Raw genomic sequence first — 22,751 nt, 5'->3', positions numbered from 1 at the left:
TCTTGGAATCAATACTAAGTGTTGGTTCCAAGGCAGAAGAGTGGTAGGGGCTAGCCACTGGAGTTAAGTGACTTGCCCATGGACACACAGCAAGAAAATGTCTGAGGTCAGATCTGAACCCAGGACCTCTCATTTCTAGGCCTGGCTCAGTCCACTGAGTCACCTAACTGCCCCCTTCATCTTTTTTTTTTCTTTTTAAAAAACCCTTTCCTTCTTTCTTGGAATCAATAGTAAGTATTGGTTCCAAGGCAGAAGAATGGTAAAGACTAGGCAATGGGAGTTAAATGACCTGTCCAAGGTTACCCTAGGAAATGTCTAAAACTCATTCTTTATAATTTCACAAGATTCAGTTTTGCTTTCTAGTAGCATCTTTGTAGTCATGAAGTACATTATTTTCTTGGCTCTGCTCACATGCTCTTCATCTACTCAAGGAAGTCTTTCCACATGATGTGGATTGACTCTTCCAAACTCTACTCACAATGGCAAGACAAATCCCCAAAGATAACCTGATTGCTTTTCACCTCAGGGATTTAGTGAATCCTGAGGAGTGGCTGACTGATGGTTATCTAATAATGTAAATTATGAGCCCCCACCAATATCCTTAACCCCAATCATTATCCATTGTTATCAATTAAGCACCCTGGCTTAGCTTTAAACATATTTGCTAAAGTGGTGAAGGTAAAACAAAACAAAACAAAACAAAAAGTGGTGAAAAAAAATAAAGTGATATGGAAAAAAAAATTGCTATAAAACATTTTCCCTCAAAGTATGGGACATACACTCTTTAAAGTCCATGGGGAAAAAAGATCAGAATGTGATAAACGATCTCAAAGTACCACACTTTGGTGGAAGTCCTGTTTCTCCTTTTATGGGATTCTCATGAAGCTCATCATAGGCATGGTGTAGCTGTTTGCTGGGCAATTTGTAGAATCCTAAAGTTTTATTTCCTCCCTAGGACTACTTTGTGTTTTTTTACCTGATGAAAATACTGACATTTGTTGCTATTCTAGGGACATTGCTAAGATAAAAATGAAATTTTTTTTAATTGAAAGATTTTCCTCTGGCTAGTAATAGGGGATGGAGGAGTCATAAGCTCCTTTTTTCCTCCTTCCCCACCAAGAATTCCTTCACTTGGTCTGGAAATGCTGGCCTCCCATTTGAGTACTAAAAACTGGGCCTTAAAGGACATCAACCATGATCCAAGTAGCTACAGCATGCTTAGCAGCCATATCCTGGTTAAACCATCTTAGATAACCCATGGGAGAGTTCGAGGGATGTCTGTCCCAAGCATGTAAAGAATTCCCCTAGTTGAATGTATGGATGAGAATAATTGGTTCCAGTGGTCATAGAGGTGGCTGGAGCAGGTGTTGTGGAGAGTTCAGAGCTTGATCAGACTTCTAAGATGCCAATGTCATACACTGCATCCCAGTCTATCTCCATTCATGCCACTGGACTTTGATGACTCTGGAAGAGAGAGTGAGATGGATGACTTTATTCAATTCTGCCACACTTAAGTCTAATCCATCCACAAGCCAAGACATCATTGTGTGATGTCACCTGTCCTCTTTAAGAAATGAAGAAGAAATAACAGAGTATGACTGAGTCTCTTCAACAAATCCAACACACTTCCTCTTTCCTGAAATTTTGTCTCATCCAAATGTCTCCAAATATTCTTTTCCTTCCCACTTTGATTAACTAGGTTGATTGGATTTAGTTCAAGGCCCTTTGTTTGACTGATTCTATAGATATTTTCTCACTTGATTAAGGTATCAGAGCATATCATCTTGTTAATTATCTCTTTTGTGGGTGGAGGTGATTTATTCAAACCTCACCCTTATGTGCTCTTTCTGTCCTTCCTCATTGTTGCCAATTTACTAAGTATTAGTTTAAACTCCAAGGCTATTTTGGCTTCCACTTCTCTTATTAATTATTTTGATCATCTTATTCATTAATCTTCAAATTATACCTCAGAAATTTACAAACTATATGACACTTGGCAAATTATTTCACCTTTGTTTGCCTTTGTTTCTTCAACTATAAAATAAAGAAATTAATAGTACCTTCCTCTTGTAATTGTTGCAAGGATCAAATGAGATACTATTTGTAAAATGCTTAGTACAATGACTGGCACATAGTAGGCACCTAACATGGGCTTATTATAGTCCTTCTTTTACTAGTGGGAAGAGAAGATTTAGTGGGAGCATGACATCTTCAATTATCTGAAGATCTGAAGCAAAATTTCCTAATATGGAGCCCATGAATCTTTTTAAAATGAATTTTGATAACTAGATTTAAATGTAATTGATTCCCCCATAATCATATGTATTTTACATTATGCATTTAAAAACATTATTCCAAACATGGGTCCATAGGCTTCACCAGACTAATGAACAGTTGTAATACAGAGGAAAGTTAAGAGTGCCTTATTTAGGTGCTATCATTCACAAAATAGAATAAACTTGTTCTTGGCCTTGTTCTTGGCCCTGAAAAGCAAAAATGTGAAGAAGAGATGGAAATTGTAAAAAAAAAAATTCTATTTTAGCTGCATGAAATGGAGAACTTTCTCATTCCTTGAGCTGTCCAACAGTGGAACAGGAGAGGAGATTTGTGTTTATGGTAGGAGTTGTACTACAGATGGATTCTGAGAACACTTTTAGCTTTGAGAGGCTAATTCTGGGCCCACCTATTGCTTCTAGCTTTGCTCTCTTTGTACTATCAGGGTATCACACTGAGCTTGCATCACTGAGAACCTCAGAACTCTCTTTGCAAGGTAAGGGGGAGAATAGCAGGGAAGCAACCCTTACTATACCTAACTGGAAAATAAAAGTCTATTTGAACTATCCAGAGTTCTTTTACTGACTCCAATGTGAGTCTAAAGCCTAACCAAGTCTTCTTAACTTAATGTTTAAGGATAAAATAAGAAAAATATATTTTAGAGCTGCCTATACACACATATGCACACACACACATAGAGAATGAAGAAGCCTAGTTTTTCTCAGGTTTATCATTCTCCACTTGGCTGCCTTCTTAGTGCAGACTGCAGGAAGGAGACAGGAAATGGAGAGAATTCAGTAGAGTTCCTGTCAGGCTTTCTGGAACTTTCAAACATTCAACTAGGCCCCAGGCAAAAAAAAAAAAGGCACTTCTGGGGTTGGTGTTCCCTGTGGGGACTTCATTGTGGTTGGAGCTTTCATTTAGATATTATTAATCAAATCAAGTCAATAAGTATTTTGTAAGATCCTCACCCTTCTGAAGGGCCATCTCTGGGATGAAGGAGCAGCTTCGTATTTTAGCACTGGATTCCACACCAAATGGAAAAATACCAATAAAGGAATCAACAACAAAAAATCTTTTTACAGAGGGGGAAAAACCAAAACAAAACAAAACAACCTCACTACTTCCTCACTGCTCCCTCTTCATTTCTCTTTCTCTCTTCCTCACCTTCTTCTTCCTTTGCCTTCCCCCTATCGCTCTTTCTATCTCTTTCTCCATATTTTTTTGTTTCTGTGTCTATTTTTCTAGCTCTGCAAAGTAAGGAAAGTAATAGTCACATTTGGGTTTCTTATGGAATAGGTGCCTTCTCGCATATAAAGTTACATAAAAGTGTGAACTATTGTTATCTTTCTCTTTCCCTGTCACTGCCTATCTCTTTCCCTTCTCTTCTCTCCTTCCCCAGCATCTCTCCATTCATATACATAAGCTTACATATATGCAGACTTTATAGAGAACCAATTTTTAGGAATGGCTATGGGCTAGATATTCCCTGCTAGGTCTGTGTCTTGGTATAGATGCACACATTCTTTCAAATCACTCCTATTAGAAAACATTTGCTGGGCTCACTGGGCAGCTCCCAAATCCTATTTCTCCCCAGGAAAATATTTCATAGTATATGTGCTCTGTTTCTTCCTTCCTCCATCTCATGTAGATTTCCATAATAATCATAACAAGAAAAGAGTTTCTTTACCTATTACCTTCAAAGCTTAGAATGGCTTTCCCTGACTCTGGAATAATATTTGTATTCTTCCTTTCTCCTTGATACTCCCCACCCCCCACCATATGCATCTTTGTTTCGATGGGAAAATGATGGCTTTATCTTTGTGGATGGGAAGCCAGAGTCAAGGAACACTGGAGCGCCTCTCTGCCTCACTTGAAAGCCCATGTGGGTCATCAATCACAGGGCCCAGCCATTAATGTCAACTGTCCTGAGATTTGAGATGTCCAAGTGCCAAGTGAATGGGGGAGAGGGGTTGGTTAGGAAGGCAGAGAGGTTATGCATTGGGATGTGGAGGGTGGGAGGGATGAAGGAAAACAGATATTTTTTCATAGAGTTGGTGTCACTAAATTCTCTGTGTTATGCTATGGTGGATTCAACTGAAAGCAACAGACTGGTGCAGTAGACATTGCAATTTTTTCTATCAGAGGAGAATGGCTTATGGGATAGCTGTCTAGCCAGGAAAAAAAAAAGAAAGAAAGAAACCTGCTCCCAGATGCTGATCAGGAAATTGGTGATAACTCAAACATATTATTATCTTGAGTAAATCAAATTATTTTTTCCCCAAGTATCTCAAATTGCCAGGAGCCATTATCCTTTAAAGTTAATCAGACTAGACTGCTTTGGCAATATAGTGTTAAGGAATAGAAAATCTCCCCTGGCCCAAAATGACAGTAGTGGTAGTTTTGATATGGCCTCAGTGTTGTAAGCAATAAATAATACCATTTTGAATGTATTTCCAAGGAGAACTTTGTCCTTGAACTGACACTGCAAATTACTGAAAATCAATTTTCTGTCCAAAGCTTGGACTCATTAAAGTTTTGATAAGCTTAACACTAAGTGATTGCATTATGGGTAAGAGGGAACAGCCTCATCCTGAGATACCTTTGTTTGCTGCTAGAAATAGAGGGACCTTAGAGCAGTATTCTTAGACAAGAGTCTGTCCAGACTAGTCTGGGGACATTCTGGCTATTAATCCTGACCATTTGTGAACAACCCTACACCCCCAGATCCTTCTCACCCCTAAAAAAGGCACCAGCATTAAAAACGACCCATGCTGAGGGTCCCCATCCTCATTGATAGGCACTTTTTATGCAACACTCCTTTGAGAAAGGGGGCATATTATTATCCTCATTTTATAGATGGAGAAATGGAGGTTCTGAGGTGACACATCATTTTCCTACAGTTAAAAAGCTCATAGTCATTCTATTTGGGATCTGAAACCTGGGCTTCTGATCCCAAAGAGCAATGCCTTTTCCCCCAAAAGACAACCCAGCCTCTAGAACCTGTGTTGAGACTAACTACTAATCAACAAGTATTATTTCTATTGTAATATACTTCTATACCCAAACCTAGGCACACAAAGACCCCTAATTAATTCCTCAACTAGGATTTGAGCTATAGATGAGATCACCAGTGCCAGAAAATTCCCCCATGTCTACCTCTTTTGAGGGTAGTGGCTAATTTAGTGCTTACCTTTCACCTCAATAACTTTAGTTACCATGTGCTTTTCCACTGCCTGAGGGTCTTCTCTACTGAGGAATGATAAACAACTTCTCCTGGTTTAAAATTGACTTGGGTCTAGAAGCTATAGAAACGCTAATTAGTATTCAAGTGGTTTTCTGTACAGTGACAGGGAAATAATACAAGGCTACCATATAGAAGACAAAGGCTTGAATCCATATTCTTATCTCAGTAGATGGGCAATGAGAATCAGGTCACAAGTTCCCCGTACCTCAGTTTCCTGTTCAGTGAAAAGATATTTTTTTTGCATATTCTACTTCATAGAGTTGTTTTGAAGGAAATGCTTCATAATCCTTAACACATTCTAGAAACAGTGACCTATTACTGTGAGAAAACTCTTGTCCTCATCATCCTAGAGTGTTTTTTTCTTCAGTTTGTTTATTTATAAGCTTGAGATTATTAATAATAACTCACATTTCTTTAACACATCAAGTTTTTGTAATTTTTTTCTTTCATAACTTTTTGAGGTAGAGAATGCAAAAATGTTATCCCTATTTTACAGCTTTCAGAAATGGATGCTTGGAGAGGTTGATGGAAAACATTATGAGGCAATGTTAGGCTGAAGATTATAGCTTTGGAAATTTCACCTTCAAAGATTATAGCTCATTTATTTTAATTTACTTTTCCTTAATTACCCATTAAAGTGTTATTCTTTATCTTATGTGTCCCATTTAGTCTAATAACCATGTGATTCTGGATCAGTCATTTTTTTCTCCTTTGGCCCAAATCTCATCTCTATGAGGATATCAAAGAAGCTGATCTTAAAGATCCCTATTGGTTCTAAAATACCATGTTCTGGATTATAAGGGTTTCAACATCCCAACTACCTTGTGGGGGGGTTCTAGAGTTTCCTTCAGCATTAGCCACTCTTCTTTTTGTTCTCTTCTGGTTCTGACATTCAATAAGACCATTTCTATTATTATATAATTTTTTGATCTAAAGTCCAGTCTCCCTGACTTGGTGCTATTTTTTTTGTTGTTGTTGTTGTTTTTAAAGAAAGTGAGATGCTCTTCCAAACTCCAGTGTATTGAAACATTCATTAGAGATTTTGGGAAAAAGTGAAGTCTAAATTACTGGAAACTAGATTTGCAGATGTCCGTCCTCCTTAGAATTTCCCAAGAAAAATTTCACCTTGAAATTTGGAGTTGTTTGCTTACAGGTCAAAATGATTGATGTTTCTCTTCCATATTTTGAAATGTAAATTAATTGCAGGGGATTTGTGACCCTCCTCCCACTGTGTATCATTTTTTCCCTGTAAGATGAAATTTTCACAGAGCTATTGCTTGCTAATTCTTGCTTGCAGTGGTTTGTTGATGTTGGTGAAATAAGCCAGAGCTGTTGCTGCAGCAAAATGCTTGGGAGAGCAGCTCTTAGAAAACTGAGATACAGGGAGCCAACTTAGTAGAGGTATTGTGCTTTAGGAATGATCTGGAATGAATTTCCTGAGGCAAAGGCAACCTTTCCATTTTAGCTTGATGCATCAGAAGATGCCTTGTTTTATATAAGGGTCGGATGATGTTGTTGTAGAAAAGACACTGACATTGACAACTGAAGGTATTCCTGGTCCTGTTACCATTCATCCATACACTCCATCTAAGTGAGATTCTCTGATTTTTCAACTCCCTGGATCCCCACTGCCCACTATATGAAGTCCAATGTCATCAGCCTGGCATTCATACTGCTTTCAACATCTTTCAGTCTCATCTTAAGCAATTCTTTTGTCAAGATCCTCTTTAGTTTCTCTATGAAGTCTTGCCTATTATCCCCAAAGTTGATCTGCATCTCTTTAGATCTTACATATTTTAAATCAAAGGAGTATTATAATATTGATTTTATAGAAAATAAATTGAGAGTCAGAGAGAAAGTGATTTACTTATGATTACAAAACTAGTAAGTCTGAGAGCTAGGATTTTACCCAATTCTCTTGATAGAATTATTTTTTTGCCCACTTTAATTCTTGTCCTAATGATTGCTTGAATTTCTACAATATTGTAAATTTTACTTTGAGATTCCATATGCAAGAATCAAAATCTCAACTTTACATATATGGAAATAGAGGCAAAGAAGTTAGTGACTTGCCCAAAGTCATAAATTGATAAGGATAATAATATCTGCAAGGTATTATATCTTATAAGGTTGTTTGAAGTATGACAGTGTTTTTAAAATACTGTTTGAACTTCACATGCTAAATAAATGGGAATTATTATTATACTATTCCTACCATTATTATTATGCAAAATTTGAAAAGATTAATCCCCAAATGCATGTAGGTTTTGCTATTAAGAATCCCTGGAACTAAATATCAACCTTCCCTGATAGAATAAAATTCTGGGTTCTTTCTTCTATTACTCTAACCAAAGTATATTACATTCAAATTAACTAGTGTTTTGTTGGGTTTTTTTAATAGTTATAGTCACCCCAGAGGTCCTAAAATCATTTTTTTCTACCCCTGACTTTGCTAGTCCAATTTCTCTCTAGCTTTCAAGGTTCACTTCAAGTGTCTCAAGAAAATCTTCCTTGGTTGCCCCCCTTTCATATCTCACATCACACTTTCTGTGTTTATCAATTTGTATGACAATTATATAAATATATTTTATTTTCCATATATGATTTAAAGCTATATTATGGTGAGAACCATAATAAAGTCAAATTTGTACCTTCTTCAGTGACCAGCAGTCAACTTGCCAGCAAATGTTCATTGCATACCCAGTAGAATGCTTTGCACCTTTTTTGTCTTAATCCCCTATATTAATACATCTAAGACCTATGATTTTATTGCTTGCCAGTCCCTTCCATCAATGCAGATGACAATTTGCAATCTTAGAATTAAATATACAACTGAGACTCAGAGGAGCTGTCACTTACACGTGATTACACAGCTGAGTATCATATTCAATTACTCAAATAGATCTCTGTTCTTATCAATATGGGAATTACTTGCATCTTTGCAGATCCATTCATCTCAATCCAATGTCTCTTGTCCTCATAAATTTGCCACACTGGTTCTACATAATGTGCTAAGAAACTCCTTCATTTTCTCTTGATATTGGTAAGATATTGGTCCAAATATAGGCCATAGTTTTCCTTAAATCTATCTCGAATAAAATCTAAAATGAATTTGTGTTTACATTTATACATGCATGTTGTAGTCAGATCATTTTCATTTTAAAATTTCAGCCTGTATCAGGTTTGAGAGTGTGGCTTTATTTAGATCAATAGGGTAAATGTTGATTTACAAATATAGTAAGTGGCAGGTGAATTATTTTACTTCTCTAAGTCTCAGTTTCCTTATTTGTAAAATGGAGATAATCATACTTTCAAGGAATTGTATCTTATAAGATTATCTGAATAACCTAATATAACATATGGATCAAATACATTCAGAATACTCATGTGGAAATTTGTTATTAAGATAAAAAATAAAAATAAAAGAATGAAATATGACAATGTTTTTAAAATACTGTTTAAACTTCAAATGTGAAATAAATGGGAGTTATTACTATTCCTATTCCTACCATTATTATTATGCAAAATTCTAAAAGATTGATTCCAGAATACATATAGGTCTTGCTATAAGAGCCCCTGGCACTAAACATCAATACTCCCTCTGTCATTTTCTGCTTCTGTACCCATTGGAAAAAAAGGCACTGTATAAATCCAAGGCAGGATTATTATCATTATGATGATATTATTACAGCCAGATGAAAATGTCAGCTCAAGTAATATAGGGTTTTCACCTCCAAGCCAACCCCATTGGAGAGTTATGTGACTCATTGTGGACGTGTTCACATGCACTGTCTCATTAACACCCCTGGGGTTTGAGAATGTCTTTGCATCTCTTCTTGCTAACTGGTAGATTAATTTCCTTCCTTCCTTTCCCCAACCATGGCTGAGTGATAAAATTTGAGTCTGCCCAGAATATCATGACAACCAAGTCTCAGCTTCTCAGTAGTCAGTCGTGCATTCATCTATATTGAAAGGCATCAAGTTGTGCAGCTTTGGGCTGTGTTCTATGGGGATCGTAGATGTTGTTGATCTGGTTTCTACCATTCATGAGTTAATAATTTATGGATAATAGAAATGTTGACTCTTGGAACCAAAAAGCATCTTGGAGGTAATCGTATCCAACCAGAGTCCAAAGCACACCTTCTACAACACACAATAAATGGTAATCAAATCTTTGCTTTAATATTCCCAGCATTTAGAGAGATCATGACTTGTAAGGCAGCTCATTCTATTATTGGTCTGTCCATTTGCTGAGGGAGTCCTTTTTCTTTCTCTGATCCAAAATTAGCCTTGTTGGAGGTACCCTCAATCACCTCCAGTGATTGTAGTTTCACTCTATGGAACTAAGCAACAAAATTCCATGCATTCTTCCACATTATAACCTTTCAAATATTTGTGAATAGTGATTACAGCTCCCTAGAGTTTCTCTTCTCTACCTAAATATTTTTTTTCCAACATCATATGATCATTTTTAGCCTTCTTGTCATTCTAGTTACCTGTGAACACAGGTGTTCCTTGTGGTCATATCTTGTCCAGAAAAGATACTCAATTCCTCCCACCAATCATTCCCTCTCTCCCCCTAACTTAGATTGTCAGTCTTCTATAAAATATGACACCCAGAACTGATCCAACCATTCTGAAAAACAATTTTGAATAATTCCAGAAAAGTCACTACATTAATTAATCACTACCCTTTATTCCAGAATGTCTGCTACGGGCATATATGCCAAAAGAATTATTAAAAAAAATCTCATATCTACCAAAAATATTTGTACCATCACTTTGTTAGCAAAAAATTTAAAAAGAAAAGAGTGGAAAACCCAATGATTGGAGAAAGCTGAACAAATTGAAATGTGTAAGTCTAAAATTGTATGATTGTTCCATAGAAATGACAAATGAGAAATTCAGAGAATTGACAACCTCACATAAATCGATAAAGGATTAAATGAGCAGAACCAGGAAAATAATATTTGTAATAAATTAAAAATGGAAATAGAAACAACACTAAAAGCATCCAGTGTCAAATTAATTACAAAAATCAGTCTTGTTCCTACCAAAGAAATAATGAAACCTTCCTCCCCTTATTAGAAAGCTAGTAGACCTACTGATGAGAAATGCTGCAGAGGTCATGAGAGAGGCCTGGTTACTGGTTGGTTTTGCTTTGTTGAAAGTGGGTGGGGGGAGTTTCAGTGGTAGCTCATTAGAAACATTGGGAAACAGCCATGGAATAAAAGACAAAAGAGAGAGGGAACTCAGGTGATTTCCTTGTTATAAGGAACTCCCCAGGGAGGAAACTCTCTCTACCAATGCAGACTTCCTTCTCTTCAGTCAAAAAGAAGTCTGAGAGGTTAAATTATTTTCTCAGCCTCACACAACCTGTGGCATAAAGGACATAAACCCTGGTCATCTTGATTTCCAGACTGGCTCTCTATCCTCTACAGTGTGTATGTATGTGACAACCATACTGCCTTTTACATAACAAATACTGATATACTTATTAGGAATAGGACAATGAACAAGTCCCTTAAGTTCTCTAGGTTTCATTTTCCTCCTCATTTTTTTGAACCCTTATCTTCCGTCTTAGAATCAATACTACCTATTGGTTCCAAGGCAGAAGAATGTTAAGGGGTAGACAATTGGAGGTAAGTGACTTGCCCAGGGTCACAACACTAGACTATGTCTGAGTTCAGATTTGAACCCAGGACCTCCCATCTTCAAGAACTGGCTCTTTATCCACTGAGTCACCTAGCTGTCCTCATTTCCCTCCTCTTTAACAGAATATATCTTTAAGGACGTGTCTTTCTCTAAACCTTAGAAGTCTCATGAGATCTAATTCATAAAAGGAGTAACTTAAGAGGTCTAGAAAACAGACTTAGCCATCCAGTCATACTAAAATAGATGGCAATGAGACAACAGGCTTAGCAAGGCAGTATGCACCTAAGCTATTTGCAAGGACAGAGGCAGAACACTATAGGGATACCTGCCATATCTGAGAGGAGCCATGGCCCCAGTGCTAAGGAATCAAAGCAATGTAAAACTCTGACAACATTAGATTATTCTTCTCTTCCTATGGAGGTAGTGGAATATGTGTTGGACTTGGAGACAGGAAACCTGGGTAGGAAACCCAGCTCATCTACAGCCCAGGCATAGAAAGCTGAGCTTTGCCTGATGTATAGACATGTAAAGGGATACCGATAATACTTCTTCCTTAGACATTAAAAATATTTGAGCTTAGCACCAAGTTAGCAAGAATATGTAGTTAAAACAGGAAGCTGCCAGATGTTTTGTTTTGTTTTTTCCTCTGTTTCCCAGATTAGTTCCTTCCCAGTCCTGCCCTGTATTGGTCTTCCCTACAGCATCTTTGGGTTATTTCTTCTCTCCTTTGGGGTGATGTCCTCATAATGTTCTCTTAATTCTTAATTAACTCTTAATTCTCAGTTGAATATGCTTTGAAAGAGAATGTATTTGTAAGAGAATGTAAGAGAATGGATTTAAGGGGACACCATTTGTCTTCTCCCCAAGAATATTTTATAAAACTCTCCTAAGTGCCAAATTTGCTAAGTAAAGGATTTTGGACACTTATCCATGATATGACATTGAATGAGCAACTTTGCCTTACTGACTTTTAGATTCCTTTTCTACAAAATGAAGAGGATTGGATATTTTTGAGGGTCCTCATAGCTCTGAAATATAATTCCATATTCCAAGGCATGTGCTGTCTCTCGAGTCAACAAGCATTTATTAAAGGGCTTCTATGTGCCAGGCATTGTTCTATAGGTTAGGGAAACAAAGATCTCCTCAGGCAGAAAGGGCAGTTGAAAACAACTTGTTCCAGTGATCATTAAGGGAGTGAAAGCAAGTGATGTGGAGCACTTAGAACTTAGATAGACATCTAAGAAGTCAACCTCATCCACTTCATCTTGAGCCATCACCAATCATCTTGTCCTGCCACTGGACTTCAAAGACTTTGGTAGAGCAAGTGAGACTGACAATGTTGTACAATTCTGCCTCATTTAAATCCAATTCACACATAAGTCAAGACATCACTCCATGATGCCATTAGTCCTCTTCAAAAATGAAGGATGATGGCCTCAGATGCTTCCTAGCTGTGTGACCCTAGGCAAGTCACTTGACCCCCATTGCCTAGCCCTTACCACTCTTCTGCCTTGTACCCAATACACAGTATTGACTCCAAGATGGAAGGTAAGGGTTTAAAAAAAATGAGGCAAAGACTGTCCTACTCCTCAAGAAGCTCACAGTCTAGCTGTACCATTCACTTAACACTTGAAATTGTAAATTATTTACATTTAGGGGGAAAAGGGGGTTATGGATAGAGGGATGACCTCATAGTCAGGAAAATTTAAGTATATGAAACAGAGTAGGCTAGATTTCAGAGTATGGGTGAAGGGAAATGATTTATAAGGCGACTACAAAGATATGAAAAGACAAGCTTGTGAAAAATTATACTTGACAAATAGAAGAGTTTCTTTTTAATCTTCCTTTTGCACTTTGGAATTGCAAAAGTTTGTGTCATGATTCGACCTGAATCTTGGAGCAATTACATGAATGACTATGTAGAGGATAGATTGGAGTAAGGAGATACAAGAAAATCACTTGGAAGGCTATATTGCAGAAGTCCAGAAGAGAGGTGAAAAGGTCCTGACCTAGAGAGGTGACTAGGTGAGAGGAGAGGAAGGAATTTTTCCAAGAAATGTTGGGACAATGGAAGCAATAAGTTTTGGCAACTGATTTTTCAGAGTAAGCACTTGAGGCTGTCACCAAGATTATGAGTCTGAGTAAATAGGAGGATGATGGTGCTTTTGAGAAGAAAGAAGTTTATATTTTTTTAAACCCTTACCTTCCATCTTAGAATCAATATTATGAATTGGTACCAAGGCAGAAGAGTGATAAGGGCTAGGCAATGGGGGTCAAGTGACTTGCCCAGGGTCACACAGCTGGGAAGTGTCTAAGGCCAGATTTGAACCTAGGACCTCCCATCTCTAGACCTGGTTCTCAATCCACTGAGCCACCTAGCTGCCCCCAAGAAAGAAGTTTAATAGACAGGCAAACTAAACAAGAAAGGAAGCTATGTTTGAACACACAAGGGATATTCTTTCATGTGACTTGAAATCAATGTATATATTTTCCTGCAAATGAATATCTATGACATGTAGGATATGATAAGTCAAATATGTGTTATCTTGAAGACATAAAGTCTCTGAAGGATAGCAATACAGAGAGGATAAAATATGTAAGCCTATTCTAGAAAAATAAATTCCTCTTTTGAGATTTGATATCCAGTTGGAAGATAAGGAGGGGGATCAGGGAAGATTTCATGGAGGTAGCATTTAGTCTAGGCCTTGAAACACTGTTGAGCTTTCAACTGGCTGAACAAGTTGAGTATTTCAGATATCAAAAATGATGAAAAAAAGGCCAAAAAGAGGGAATTATCCATGATGGTTAATCTTGTAAAATCTTGAGATGTAGGGTCAAGAGGAATCGTGGAGATCATCTTTTCTCAGCCCTTTCTTCTAAAACATAGAAGGCAGGGACCCAAAAAGAAGTGATCTGCCCATGATCACACAAGATGTAAGTAACAAAGCTAGAATCCAAACCCAGGTCTCTGAATACAAATCTGATTTTCTCTGTATTATACTTCAATGCCTCTCTTATCATGTTTAATTGATCAAGGTGGAAGAGAGAAAGAGAGATGAAGCTGAGAAGGTAGGTGCAAACTAGATTTCAGAGAGCCCCAAATTCCAGGCTAAGGAGTTTGCCTATTATTTGGAAGAAAATAATGACTTATTATTGATTAATAGGTGTCAGCTATGTTTCTCAGAGAGCCAGGCCTAGAAACAAGAAGTTCAAATATGACCTCAGACACTTCCCAGCCCTGGGCAAGTCACTTAACCTCCATTGCCTAGATCTTACCACTTTTCTGCCTTGAAATCAATAACATAATATTGATTCTAGGATAGAAGGTAAGAGTTTAAAAAAAAAAAGAAAGGTTCCATAGAAATCACCTAGATCAACTAAGTTATTTTATAGATGGGAAACATGAGAACAGAGGATATTAGAGTTGAAAGGTATAGAGGGGGACAACTAGGGTGGCTCAGTGGTTTGAGAGCCAGACCCAGAGATAAGAGGTCCTAGGTTCAAATCTGGTCTCAGGCACTTACTAGCTATGTGACCCTGGATAAGTCACTTAACCCTATTTGCCTACCCCTTACTACTCTTCTGCCTTGGAACCAATACACAGTATTGATTCTAAGATGGAAGGTAAAGATTTGGGGGGGAAATGTGATTCATAGGGGAGATTTATAATTTAACTTAACTTGATCCTATATATTTTCCCCCCATAGGGCTGTAGCTGGAGTAGATGGAGTATCAGATTTGGTTCATATGGAAACCCAGGATCTCACTGGAGGTAAGTTATTTGAGAAGCCAGTAATTGAACCACATTTTTTTTCAGAGAGTCAAAGTAATAGTGTTCCTAGAAACACTAATTTTCATTTTACAGATTTACAATGTGTTTTCCAAACAAGAAAATGCAGGCAGCCAATATCTATATAGCTGGTGAGGGTTTTCAAAGCACCTCATATTCAGATCTCATTTCAGAGCTGGGAGGGCTAGTTAATGAGTGAGTTGACAGTCAAATTCCAAAAATATCTTCGCAAAATGGAATGTTAGACCAAGTTTAGTGAGACAAAAATTGTTGTGAGAAAATATAAAGTCTTACTCTTGAGTTCTAAGAATCGACTTCATAAATGTAAGGTGGAGGGCAAGAATATAGCTAGGCAATTGCTCATCTGAAAAAGACCTCAACGTGGTGAGTCCACCATATGTTATGGCAGCCAAAAAAACTGATACATATAGTATAATATTAGATTTCTGAAGAGATATAGAGTAACCAATATGGGGAGCTGATGACTTTGCTGTTCTTTCTGCCTTGGTTAATATCCATTTGGGATGTTGTGATAAATTCTGACTACCATCTTTTAAGAATAATATGGATTATTTCAATTAGGTCCAAAAGATGGTAGCCAAGAGAGTTGATGCCTTTTACATCACAACATGTATAGAGCCTTAAAAGGAGCATTTAGTCTACAGACAAAAAGACTTAGGACAGACATGAGAGCGGTCAACAAGTATTTGAGGAGTTGTCACCTAGTTGGAAGATGATTTGAAAGATTGGGGGGGGGGGCACATAGAACAGAACTTAAAAAAAAATGGATGGAAGTTTCAAGGAAAAATTTACCATTGATGTAAGACAAACCTTCTTAATAATTACAGCTATCCCAAAGTGTAATTGTTTTCCTTGGCAGGAAGTAGGTTCTCCTTCACTGGGAATCTTTAAGTAGATGTATGATGACCAGTGATTGATGGGATATTTATAGAGGGAATTTGTTCATCAGTGACTAAAGTCAAAAGATTTTGAGGTCCCTTCCAATGCTGGGAATCTTTCATTCTTAAAATTATAGAAGATCCTCTAGAGATATAATTATCCCCATTTTATAGATAAAACCATGCTCTGAGAAATGAGAAACCAAGAAAGGGCTATATATATACATATATATATATATATATTTTTTTTTTAACTCTTGCCTTCTGTCTTGGAATGGATATTAAGTATTGGTTACAAGGCAGGAGAGTGCTAAAGCCTAGGTAATTGGGGTTAGTGACTCATCCAGGATCATACAGCCATATTTGAACCCAGAACCTCTCATCTACAGGCTTATCTCTCTCTATCCATTGAGACACCTAGCTATCTCCAGCCTTCCATTTTAAATAAGAAGAAAGAGAGGCCTGAAAAGGAGAAGCAATTTTCCCAAGGTCATATGAACAGAAAGCCCTGATTCTTGGATTTGATCCCAGGTCTTCAGACACCCAATACAATGTTCTTTCCAGTGAATAATGTTTCTTAGCATGATAACGTTCACATTCATTTCCACTGCCCACAGCAAGAAAATGCTAAGCCAGATTCCTTAAACTTGGCCTATGCATATAGCTAAACTGAGTAGACTGTGCGGAAATGTGGTAGAATTTAAAGTTTACTTGTTTTCCAACGAGAGAGAAATTGATGTCAAGAAGCTACGGTCCAATGAAAAACGCTATTAATAGTACAATTTGTTCTGGCACTTAAACATTGGACGTTTTTCCCGCTCTGTGCATACAGCTGCCAGTTTATCTGTGGTGTGGGAAGAGAATCTGTTAGAATGAATATCCACATATGTCAGTTGTTCTGAGCTCCCAGAAACCCTTCCTGCTCCAAATTCAGCACAGTTCCCTTCCTACCATTTGAAGATTAAAAAGCAAGATAACGACACAGGAACCTGGAATTATAATGAGAATTGTCTTCTGTGGTTCCCTCTCTTTACCTGCATAATGATAATAACAATAACCATAGCTCACATTTCTACAGGACTTGGCAATTGATAAAGTGCTTTCCTCACAGAATTTTTGAGAGGGACAGGATGATCATCCCCATTTCCCAGCTAGCAAAACTGAGCATGGGCCATGATCAGACAGAAAACACTAGTGGCAGAAACCCTGGGCCTTTTTCCTTATATGAGATTTTCACCACACCCCTATATGTGAGGGCTTGTGCTTAGTACTGGGGAAAGTCAAATTTTGTATTATAATCTTGGGGACCTCCCAGTATTGAATTAATAATAGATAGCACTTTTGAGTATACTAAGGGCTATTAGGTTATCTCATTTGATACTCACAGAATTTTTAGGTATGTGTAATTAGTAATCCCATTTTAGAGATAAGAAAACTGAGGTTGAGAGAGAAAGGTTGAATGACCAGCCAAGGGTTATAAGGATAATTGGTATCTGAGAGAGGAATCTACCTTAGAACTAATGCTTCCCTAACTAGCTACCTAGAGGAAATAGGTGGAGAGGAAATAAACTCTTGATGAAGACCCTCTCTTAAAGAGTTGGAGGAAGGGAGGGAGCTGTGATTTGTATTAGTTGAGGAAATACCCAAGTCAACGAAATTTCAGTCTTCTTTCCTATTTTTTTTAAACCCCTTACCTTCTTTTTTAGAATCAGTCCTGATTATTGTTTCCAAGGCAGAAGAGTGGGAAGAGCTAGGCAATGAAGATTACGTTATTTGCCCAAGAAGTGTCCGAGTCCACATTTGAACCCAGGACCTCCCACCTAGACCTGGCTCTCTCCATTGAGCAACCTCGCTGCCCCAAGACTTCTTTTCAATATTGGAAATTTTTTAAAATAGTAGTTACTCTATTCTGTTCCCTCAACCAATGAGTGTCCCCCACTCCAAGAGTCAGTTCATTAGCAAGGTGAGGCCTGGAGGAATAAGGACCTGATTAAATTTGTCCTCAGACACTAGTCTAGTCAAGTCACTTCTCTCTACCTCAGTTTTCTTGGCTGTAAAATAGGGATAATAAATATCACCTTCCTCCCTGAGTTGTGGTGAAGATCAGATAAGATACTTATAAAGTGCCCAAGTACTGGCACATGGTAAGTGCTTAAAAAGGCTAGTTTCCTTCCTTCCTTCCTCCTCCTTCTCCCACCTCCCCTCACCCCCACCTCCTCTCAAATCAGCCTTTCTTTTGTGATGAACTCAGTGTTTTCCTAATTTCTCCTTGGACAAAAGAGAACCTATCACTGTACCTTTACTTAAAGATTAATAAAATGCTTTTTCCTTCCCCTAGCCCTCTACTTTTCCAGCTTGGGAGGACCTTCCAGAGCTTATGTGTAGCCTGAGACCCCCATAGTCACTTCCCTGCCATAATAAGGACTCATGGAAAGACTTGGAAATAGAAGAAAGAAGAGTAGTCAAAATAAGCTAAATGAGAGGAAATCCACAGAATGCTCCGCAGTGGGATTTTAGACCCAAGCCTGAATTTGAGAATTTCTATTTTGCTTAGTACTTGTGAGCTGCAACTCCCAAATGATGAATCTAGAAAAAAGACTCATTAGCACTCCTGATTTACCAGCAATCCCCTGCCAGAGAATTCAGTTGATGAGTCAAAAACCTAAGGATTCAGTTTCCCCTGGGAAACAGAATGATTTAAAAATAAAAAGAACAGATGTCTGGCAAAATATGTTTGGGGTTTTGTTCAACCATAAATATTTGAAAAATAGTTCAAGCATTTTCCCTAAAGCAAAACACTGCCAGTTTCTCCCATGTTCATATATGTACATTTCTGGAATGGTCAGCATGTTCTGTAGAGTACAACAGACAACCTCGCTCCTGCAAGAGATATCCACTTTCTTGGGGCATAATTAAACTTTAACTCAGTAAACAGCCTAGGTCTTAGTTTGAACAATTCTCTTCTCTGAAAAATTTGCCTATTTATTCAAATATTTTAAGTCCTGACCATTTACAGTTGAACTAAGCATTATGGGGGCTAGGGGGATACAAAGATTAAGAAGACACAATCCCTCTATCCAAAAAGCATGATAGGAAAGATACAACACACACACACTCATATTTTACTTGCTAAATATTTTCAATATTCAACAAATACAATGCTCAAGACTTCAAATCTTGACCCTGAATGACCGTTTCTAGAGAATTGGTAGGGAGAACATCATTTGGTGGAATCAAGATAACTAATTTGTTTTATCTTTTCTCTTTAATTCCATAAAATGGCCCCTTTTTTCACTCTTTTTTTCTCCAGGTTTCATTCCCTTTTGATTATGGTTCTCTGACTTCCCACTATAAAAGTACATGGAACCAAGATGGGTTATTAGAATGATGTTACTTCTCTGAGGTAACATCTCCTATGAGTAAGAAGAGGATACAGTCAGACACATTCTTGGGGGTTAGCACTGGGGCCAGGTATTACTGGGGCTATGCCCATTTGCAATCTGAACAACCCAAGCTGGTCTCTGTATTTCCTCATGGTGACCATGAACAAGCAAAGACCAAAAGAATCTCCCTTCAGAGATCACTGCTGTCCTAGAAACAAATCAGCATTAAAATATTCTCTGGGAGCTCAAATCTCCTGAGAGGATATCTTAGGGAGATGCATTTACTCACATAAAAGGGAACAGAAGGATGGTAAAACGGGAAACCATTCTCTGTGCAAAACTTTCCTGAAGTCCAATGGCTTTTTCATGCCTGTCATTTATGTATTTCCCAAAGAAGCAACTATTTTAGGATCATATGATTATAAGAGAGTTGGAAGGAACTTCAGAGACTACTGAGTCTAACACCCTTCATTTTATATGAGGTCTAGTTTCCTGGGTCAATGGAAATGTGGAAGGAAGGAGGAAGAAAAAGAAGAAAGAAAGAAAGAAAGAAAGAAAGAAAGAAAGAAAGAAAGAAAGAAAGAAAGAAAGAAAGAAAGAAAGAAAGAAAGAAAGAAAGAAAGAAAGAAAGAAAGAAAGAAAGAAAGAAAGAAAGAAAGAAAGAAAGAAAGAAAGGAGGGAGGGAGGGAAGGAAGAAAAGGGAGAGAGAGAGAGAGAGAGAGAGAGAGAGAGAGAGAGAGAGAGAGAGAGAGAGAGAGAGAGAGAAGGGAGAGAGAGAATGGAGAGAGGACGAAGGGAGAGAGGAAGAAAGGAAGAAAGGCTATTCATTCTCTCCTGGCACTGCCACCAATACTAGCTAATCACTCCTCAAAGTTCCTTGAGAGACTTAAATAACTTTTCCAAGGTCACACAAGTGTGAGCATCAGATAGAGAATTCAAACCCAGGCCATTTGCTTCAAAACTTGTGTTCCTTTCACTGCCCTAAGCTGCCAGTATCAAAACAAGCTGGGCTTCTTTTGTGTTTTGTGCTTCCCTTAGTAATTTTCAGTGGTAACAGCTGTATATGCCCTTGGCTTCTGCCACTCTGCTCATGGGGCCTCACATTTCTTGCTGACTTCTGTCTTCATATTGAAAGTGCCCTGTGTAGATGATGCTCTCATGGAAGATTTGTGTGTGTGTGCGTGTATGTGTATACACATTTGGGGATTCAGTCCTGGCTTTCATTGCTTGTACATGATTCCTTTTCCCTAAGTTGCTGATACAGCTTTTGGAGTATTTTTTCCCCAGCATTTCCAGATAAAATGAATGAATGAACAGTTTTAAAATAGGATTGGGATTGGGACTGGATCTGTGATTTCATGGAGATAGGAATTTCTAAAATGAGCAAATCCCCTCTACTCTCTACCCATTCACATCAACACCTTCTCTAAAACTTAGAGGTTAAAGAGTTACCTACAGACTTGAGATGTTAAGTAACTTGTCTGGAATCACATACCAATAGGACTTGCCGAATGGATCTTTTTTCTCTTGACTCTTTCTGGTTTCTGTCCTTATCTATCTCTCTCATTCATACGCTCTCACACACATACACATTCCCTCATTATCTTTCTTCTTTTTTTATTTAACAATCAAAGATCTTCTAAGAAGCAAATATCTTGGTTGAAAAAAATGATCAAAAAGTAATCTTTCTGACTAGAACAAAGGGGAAAACAAAAATCTGGTTATCCCTGTATGTGTGAATAATAACACATAAGGTCTAGTCAGAGTCTAGTCTAGGCTAAGAGAAAGAGCCAGAGTTCTTGGAGAACCAGCTCTACAAAAGTAATGACTATCCTTTGTCATGGGAATCAAGTGATGAATTAAAAAATGTATTTTAAAAAGAGCCCATTTGCTAAAGGGAAGCAAGCATTTCCCATCCTCTTCACTGAGCACTTTGTAGCTCTCTTCTGTTCTTATGTTCCAATGGACATGATTTCTGTCTCTCCATTTCTTATTCCTTCTCTCCTTAAGGTCAGAGACTGTGTTTTAAAGAACTTTGTATCTCCCACATTATTTTATAAATATTGGCACTTAATTAATGTGTCTCAGTTTGTTGCCATGGCTATCACTAGGGAATCACCCACCTTTCTGCTTTTATAGACAATTTTCATGAATTCCTCTGGCCAAAAATATTTCATCCTCACCTGTAGAACAATGAAGCTTTCCAAACTTCTTTAAGCTCACCTTGCAGTGACAGTGGTTGGTGGTCCAATATGCAATTCAGCAAAATTAGTTCAGGGCACTGGGCTCTGCATGAGAAATGAATTCTTTTAAACTGCAGGTATAGAAAACAAAAGTGAGAAGATTTGAGTCCTACCTCTTATGCTGCTGCTAGAAGGTTGGAAGGAAAGGGCTGGAAGAGAGAAATAATTTGAGCTTTACTGAATCTGCTTTTGCTTGTATTCTGAAAACATGTCCTTTAAGGACCCAGCTACATGGAGAATTGGATCCACAGCCAAACCTAGAGTCAGAAGGAGCTAGGTTCAAAACTCACCTCAAACACTTCCTAGCTGTATGATCCTGGACAAGTCATTTAACCTCAATTGCCCAGCCCTTACTGCTCTTCTGCCTTGAGATCTATACTTCTTATAAATTCTAAGATGAAAGTTAATGATTAAAAAAAAAGAAGAAGAATCCAAAGTCCAGTATACACCACGATGAAAAATCACAGGAGGATTTTCATTGAAGGAACCAAAACAAATTTTAAAACTTGATATCAGGGGGCAGCTGGGTGGCTCAGTGGATCAAGAGCCAGGCCTAGATACAGGAGGTCTTGGTTCAAATCTGATCTGACACTTCCCAGCTGTAAGACCCTGGGCAAGTCACTTGACCCCCATTCCCTAGCCCTTACCACTCTTCTGCCTTGGAGCCAATACACAGCATTGACTCTAAGAGGAAGATAAGGGTTTTAAAAACAAACAACAAAAAAAAAACTTGATATCAGACAATCCATAAACATTTTTTTTAAGTATTGGCTATCTACCTGGTATTGTGATAAGAGATAGGGATGGAGCTTCTAATCTATTGGAAGAAGATAACACACACACACACACACACACACACACACACACACACACACACACATACACACATACACACACACAAATAAGCTTTAAATGGGAAGAGGGATGACCTTTAATGGTATTGTCTAGTCCAAGGAATCTAGCTGGTTCATAATGAATAGTTGACTTACCCGTAAAACTTCTTTGTTTTTTTAATAAAAAAGTGATATTTTTCCATGTTTACATGACTAATTCTATTTCCCTTCCCTCTTCCCTTCCCACTCCCAGAGTTGATAATCAATTCCACTGTGTTGTACAAATGTTATCACTTGATACCCATTTCTACATTATTCTTTTTTACCATAGAGCTGAAACCCCAAATCATATATCCATATAAACACATGATGAGGGATAAATTTTCCTTTGAGTTTCTACTCTCATAGTTCTTTCTCTCAATGTGGA

The 22,751-nt window shown here is 37.8% G+C and overlaps 1 protein-coding gene across 4 annotated transcripts in view; it reads left to right on the top strand.

Annotated features, from left to right (window-relative positions):
• SORCS2 (sortilin related VPS10 domain containing receptor 2) overlaps positions 1-22,751 on the top strand; it is a 1,375,930-nt gene that overhangs the window by 1,112,674 nt on the left and 240,505 nt on the right. For all 4 annotated transcript variants that reach the window (XM_001372355.3, XM_056802395.1, XM_056802396.1 and 1 more), the window contains one exon: positions 14,884-14,948. In XM_001372355.3, the coding sequence (XP_001372392.2) occupies positions 14,884-14,948 (65 nt within the window). The remainder of the gene's footprint in view (positions 1-14,883; positions 14,949-22,751) is intronic.

This window comes from Monodelphis domestica, chromosome 6 (genome assembly GCF_027887165.1).
Source record: "Monodelphis domestica isolate mMonDom1 chromosome 6, mMonDom1.pri, whole genome shotgun sequence".
Classification (NCBI taxonomy): Eukaryota; Metazoa; Chordata; class Mammalia; order Didelphimorphia; family Didelphidae; genus Monodelphis; species Monodelphis domestica.
The sequence above is the reverse complement of the archived record's forward strand: the minus strand, read 5'-3'. Positions and strand labels throughout refer to the sequence as shown.